At 38.5% G+C, this 5,763-nt stretch overlaps 2 protein-coding genes across 2 annotated transcripts; both read left to right on the top strand.

Annotated features, from left to right (window-relative positions):
* The first annotated feature begins 636 nt into the window (after nucleotides 1-636).
* On the top strand, nucleotides 637-2,144 carry LOC105211500 (odorant receptor 45a-like). The gene is made up of 5 exons (XM_011182951.3): nucleotides 637-999; nucleotides 1,068-1,248; nucleotides 1,305-1,767; nucleotides 1,839-1,994; nucleotides 2,058-2,144. Exons 1-5 carry the CDS (start codon nucleotides 678-680, stop codon nucleotides 2,118-2,120), a joined length of 1,185 nt encoding a protein of 394 aa, XP_011181253.3. The 5' UTR covers nucleotides 637-677; the 3' UTR covers nucleotides 2,121-2,144.
* Nucleotides 2,145-4,333: 2,189 nt separating this feature from the next.
* Nucleotides 4,334-5,273, top strand: LOC105211412 (uncharacterized). Its single transcript, XM_011182817.3, has 3 exons — nucleotides 4,334-4,707; nucleotides 4,770-5,016; nucleotides 5,093-5,273. Exons 1-3 carry the CDS (start codon nucleotides 4,425-4,427, stop codon nucleotides 5,148-5,150), a joined length of 588 nt encoding a protein of 195 aa, XP_011181119.2. The 5' UTR covers nucleotides 4,334-4,424; the 3' UTR covers nucleotides 5,151-5,273.
* Nucleotides 5,274-5,763: the final 490 nt, after the last annotated feature.

Here is a 5,763-nt window from a genome sequence, read left to right as displayed (position 1 = left end):
TTACAGAATTTTCACACAATTCAAATTGGTTTTCTTTACATATTTTCAGGCGCTTCAACGGCTCAATGTGTTGGTATGTATTATCGCGGCAATTGTGTCATTATTTAATATTTAAATAACGATTTGTGGACAAAACAAATTGTCAACAGTTAAACGTTGGCGACGCCTCAAATGCAATGAAACAATCAAAACAGAGAAAATTGGGCTTAAGTGGCAAAATTGAAAAGTTGGGTGTCGGCTAAATGGAGGGTGTACTGCTATATATTATAACAACTTGGATAGTTATGTTATAATATGCATGACGTTTGGTTTTCGGTAATATGAACTATAAGGAGAGCTACATTTGAGTAGTAAAGAGGAAAGAAACTAAACTAAGGAAAGAATGTCAAGAAGTATAAGGATCCAAACTTGAGAATTTTAGTCGCACTGTGACTAAGAATTATTTGAGGCTTCAACGGTTAAATATATCTCCTAAAATATGACAAGAAAACTCTACCGAAAATACTTGCAGTCGTGACTATATGTCCTCGTATTATGTAGCGCCACCGCTCCCAACTTAATTGTATGTATTATGCCGGAATCTCACTCGATTATACAATTGCTGCAATTGGCGTCAAAATAAATCATTTTAGTCGAGTCTTTGAAGGCGCAAAGTTGTCTAAACGCATCAAAGCAAAATGTTCAAAAGCGATTTGGGCATCAAAGGTTATTTCCATTTACAAAAATTCACTTTCCGCCGCCTTGGCATAGATATGACGACGAGAGAGGCGCGGGTGACGCAAATCTGTTTTTTAATCATTCAAATTTTCGCTTTGGCCTCGATCCTAATACCAATAGCGGTCTACAGTTGGCAACACATAGATGATATTGCCGAGGTGTCCAATGCAATGGCGCCGTTCATGCAGGCTACCATATCGCTTTGGAAGGTATGGCGTGTCATTTACAGGCGTAAGGAAATGGCGGAATTATGTGAGAATATTTATCTGATATCGGCAAAAGGTGACTGAAGGGAGACAACATATTTCTGAAGAAAAAATAGAATAATTAAAACAATTTCTCCTCTAAAGCCTCTAAGTTGGAGCTAGCTCATCTAATACAGGAGAATAATCGCGAGCGTATTATGAATACCGCTTACTACTACTCTGTGCTGAATACTGGTGTGATGGCGCTCACAGCACCCGTTGTGGTGAGTTTCATACAGTATTTGCGCTTAGGTGAATTCAGTTATATTACGGCGCTCAAGGCAACGTAAGTATCGTCAATATAACATATAGTCATATCCAACATCATCCATTCTTTCTCAGCTATCCCATCGATTATGCGCGCCCGTTAAACTACTTTCTTATATGGCTTTGGACCGCAGTTGCCATCTATGGCGTCATTTATGTCTCGGTACCTGTGGATAGTCTCTACTCTTGGTATATACACAACTTAGTGGGAAACTTTAAGATACTCCAATCGAAATTGGTCTCCGCCGAGTCCATAGCCGAGTCTACAGCTGATTTGGGTAAACGTCGCGAATTGATTTACTATTGTGTCGCGTATCATCAGCGCCTCATTACGATGTCCGAGCAATTGAATATCATTTATCAGCCAATTGTTTTTGTGCAATTTTCACTAAACGGTTTACAGATCTGTTTTCTAGCCTATCAGATTGGCAGCGGCGTTGTGGCCATGATGGATTTACCATTTCTATTATTGTTCCTGATTTCGGTGGGCATACAACTGATGATCTATTGCTATGGTGGTCAGCATTTGCAGAATGAGGTTAGATGCTGAGGAAATTCATACAACTGTCTACATTTAAGATATATATACATATTTTTTCTAAATAACAGAGCGTGAATGTTTCGAAGTCTATTTATCAAACTATAAACTCGTCACCATGGCCGAATGAACTTCGTAAAGTTCTGTTAATCTCATTGATGCGCGCACAGAAACCCTGCAAATTGACGGGCATATTTTTCGATGTTGACTTGCCACTCTTTTTAGCGGTGTGTGTCACATTTTTGAGTTTTTTCTTAATTTTTGTGATTTCCATAAATTATTTATTTTAGGTTTGGCGCACGGCCGGTTCTTATGTTACGCTCTTGCGCAGCGTGGATCAAAAAACCATGTGAAGAGAGAGTGTTTAAGAAAAAAAATCGTGAAAACTGAGTACCTAATTGAGCGTTCAGAGTGTAGTATTTTAGTAGCATATATAAACTAGTAGTAGTTTCAACGCTTCTTTGAAGAACTCCTTGTACCTTCAACCACTATTTGGAATAAATAGTTTAAACGTAGAAACTTTTTCAGATTTATGGTAAGAAATGGACTCAGATATCTAACTAGAAGACCGCTCCATGGGTTCATTTTAAAGAAGTGAAATGAGAATGGTTCGAACATGAAATTATATTTTATTTGCAATGAGCCAAAACTTGATTACAACCTCTAGTCTTTGATGTCCGTTGTCTGTCTCTCTGATTATGAAGGCGTTGGGAACGCTCAGAGTTCGACGGCCTAGTGCGAGCTTGTATATTTCTAATATTTTGTTTTTCAAGCCGCTGCACACGCTCCGTACTCGATTTCCAAGCGTGTACTTGGGAGGTTTTGAGATTTTGTTCAGCAAGCAGCTGCGAACACTCGTTACTCGACTCTCTGGCACGCGATTGCGATGTGAAGAGAATGACTTGCAAGGCGATTTTCAGTATCAGATTAACATACTCTCCGACGGAGTCTTTTTGATACCCTCAACTGGGAACTATTTCCAAAAAGTTGAGATTCTAGCAATAAATATAGCTTATGTTACTCGGGGTGAATGTAGCTTTCCAATGGTGAAAGAATTTCTGAAATATACAAATCATACCAATCTACAAATGCAGTTCTTTGTCTTTGTAAAGTTATGCGGCCTGATACTTTTTTCACAGAATAAGCACATTTAGCTTTCTCAAACCGAATGCTAATAAATTAGTATATCTCGTTAAGTTTAGTCTGTGAATAAGTCCAGTTGCAGGTTTCTTTGACCAAATATAATCTCTTAATAGATAATTCTTGCACAGTCTATAGCTAAACTTTGGAGATGCTTGTAAACCATTTTAGAAGCTCATTAAAAAGCTCCTTGGTAGACTTGCTGGCCATCAAAAGAATTCTATTGTTTTTGAATACTCATTAGGTTAGGCCTTACATAGGCAGGTACTCACGCTAAAACAAATCCACATCTGTTAAACCATCTCTATAATACGCAACCTCAAGTCTTTTCTCACACAATAATTTATCGCGTATTGATAACCAATTAACTGCATATTTACACTGCAAAAGTTTGCCAAAAACAAGTTCAATAATTGCAACAAAGTAATCCAACATCATCGTGTAATAGAAATGGCCTGATCAGCAATATAAATAATTAACCACAAAAGCTGGTAGAACAACGTGGAAATCAACACACACACGGCGAAGAACTGCTTGCAAAAGACAAAGTACAACAACAAACAAAGTGAATGGTTGACAGCAGAAGCATCTGCAACACCACCTAAGGCAGCAACAGAGTCAGCAGCAGCAGCAGAAGTAGGAAGTGATTAAGTCCATGTTAAGGAACCCACCAAACCACTTCTCGACTGCAACGAACACAACCAGGTTTAGCTGCATAGCTTGAAATATTATGTAAGAATCTTTGGCAAACATGTTATGTAACCAGGAAGAGATTTGTCGTGCAAAATAAACAAATATGGAATAAAGTGCCGCAACCCTTTTTGGAAATAAATAACTACGAAAGCGATGAAGGTTAATGTTGAAGCTGAGACAAGGTGATAGGGAATAATTGAAAAATGTTGTTGATCGGATTAATATTTTTAGAACTTCGCGAAGATTTTGCTGGATTCTATGCAAAATGGATCTCCCATAAGACCTTTGACAATTAGGTTATGTTAGGTTTGGAATTGTCTGAATACTAGAGGTAGAGATTTAGTGAAATAATTCTGAATGAATGAAGCAAAGGCCAGACAGAAGATATTAAGCGGATTTAGCATATTTACTGAGGTCTATTTAATGGGACGTGGCTTCCATTTGTAGTAACTATCTGCGAACTCATGGCTTCCGAACATAAGGTAAATTCAATGGGGGGTTGATAACCTCCCACTTTTTAAGACGTCATATAAACAAAGAATCAATAAGAATGTGGCAAAAAACAAATCTGCAACAAAGCAAAACCAACAATTCATGTGTCATCCTGCAAATAAGAATATACTGCTTTGCCATAAGTATGTATGTATGCCTGACGAGGCTTGTGAGCAAGCGCACAAGATTACTTCTTGGATGAGCTGGTGCAGCAAAGCTTTTCATTTGCTTTCGAGTCGTCCAACCAGCTGGAGGTCTTGCGCTTGCAAACGCTAACCAATATTCTTAGCAACACACACGAACACCTTTTACTAAAGACACGCGGGGGCACAATGTGCAAATTCACCAATCGTCTCTTTGTCTTCACGCTGCTGGCGCTGGTGATGTTGATGGCGTCGGTGGATGCAGCAGCCATGCGGGCACAACACAGAAGCGCTGCAGAACCGAAATTTTTGGATCTACTGTCTTTGAGCGACGACAACAACAACTACGATCTGCATTACGACCAACGACAGAAGGGCGAGGAGAATTTGCATGTGCGCATGAATGGTATCTTTATCGAAATGGCAGATGACGAAGATAAATCGGATGATATTGACGAATTGAAAGAACTGCGTGAGTACACAAAAAGTTTACAATTCTTACAGTTTTGTTAATTTAAAAGTAAATTCCGATAGTACTCTATGCCATAATGTTTGGTGGCAGCGAAGAAATGTTTAAGCAACTGCTCGACAACAAAATATCTGCCACATCAGTTTTGAATGAGAACAAGTTGGAAACGGATCGGCATGCCGGTGGTCAACCGAGCGACGAAGTGGAAGTGACCACCAAGCCCAAAATAGAGGGCAGAAATGTGGACCCGCATAAGGGTAGTGGTTTGCTGGGTGTTAAACGTGAGCCGGAGACAAATCGTGTGGGATTGATGTGAGTGATTTTAAGATATGTCTAATTTTGATTTAAGCAATGTGAAGTTTTCAATAACTTCTCTTTTTTTTGGTAGCACAAAGCAACACTTTAACACTTTACTGAGCCTGCTGAAGCGCATGCGACGCAATTGAGCGTTGGAAAATTTCTCAAAAGGAAAAAAGAAGTGATGCTTTCAATGAATTTTTATTACTCCCAACAGAAGCATATATTTATATGTTTGATATGTAGCTATATGCAAATGTGAAAAGGAAGAGCTAAAGACTGATGTTTTAATTTGTAATCACAAATTGTGTATAATAAAGATATACATACATAATTACTAAGTACTTAAGGCAGAATATTTTTATACTCTCGTAACAAATGTTGCTAAAGAGAGTATTATAGTTTTGTTCACATAACGGTTGTTTGTAAGTCATAAAACTAAAAAAAATAGATTTAGGGTTATATAGAGTTTAGGTGACGAGACGAATCAAACTCCGAATGTCTGTCTGTCCGGACGTCCGTCTGTCCGTGCAACGGATAACTTGAGTAAAAATTGAGATATCTTAACGAAACTTGGAACACGTATTCCTTGGCACCCTGAGGAGGTTGCTTTCGAAAATGGGCAAAATCGGACCATTGTCACGCCCACAAAATGGCGAAAACCAAAAACCTATAAAGTGCATAACTAAGCCATAAATAAAGTTATAAAAGTAAAATTTGGAATAAAGGATCGCACTAGGAAGGGTCATATTTGGATGTAAT

Source organism: Zeugodacus cucurbitae, chromosome 3 (assembly GCF_028554725.1).
Source record: "Zeugodacus cucurbitae isolate PBARC_wt_2022May chromosome 3, idZeuCucr1.2, whole genome shotgun sequence".
Classification (NCBI taxonomy): Eukaryota; Metazoa; Arthropoda; class Insecta; order Diptera; family Tephritidae; genus Zeugodacus; species Zeugodacus cucurbitae.
Note: the sequence above shows the minus strand (reverse complement) of the source record. Positions and strands in the feature narration are given on the sequence as shown.

Excerpts from the sequence above, each read along its gene's own strand:
- LOC105211500 (XM_011182951.3), top strand. The coding sequence starts at position 678 with ATGTTCAAAAGCGATTTGGGCATCAAAGGTTATTTCCATTTACAAAAA. Across the intron at positions 1,000-1,067 it reads TTATCTGATATCGGCAAAAG|CCTCTAAGTTGGAGCTAGCT; the intron begins GTGACTGAAGGG and ends TCTCCTCTAAAG. Across the intron at positions 1,768-1,838 it reads GTCAGCATTTGCAGAATGAG|AGCGTGAATGTTTCGAAGTC; the intron begins GTTAGATGCTGA and ends TCTAAATAACAG.
- LOC105211412 (XM_011182817.3), top strand. The coding sequence starts at position 4,425 with ATGTGCAAATTCACCAATCGTCTCTTTGTCTTCACGCTGCTGGCGCTG. Across the intron at positions 4,708-4,769 it reads TGACGAATTGAAAGAACTGC|TACTCTATGCCATAATGTTT; the intron begins GTGAGTACACAA and ends AAATTCCGATAG. Across the intron at positions 5,017-5,092 it reads ACAAATCGTGTGGGATTGAT|CACAAAGCAACACTTTAACA; the intron begins GTGAGTGATTTT and ends TTTTTTTGGTAG.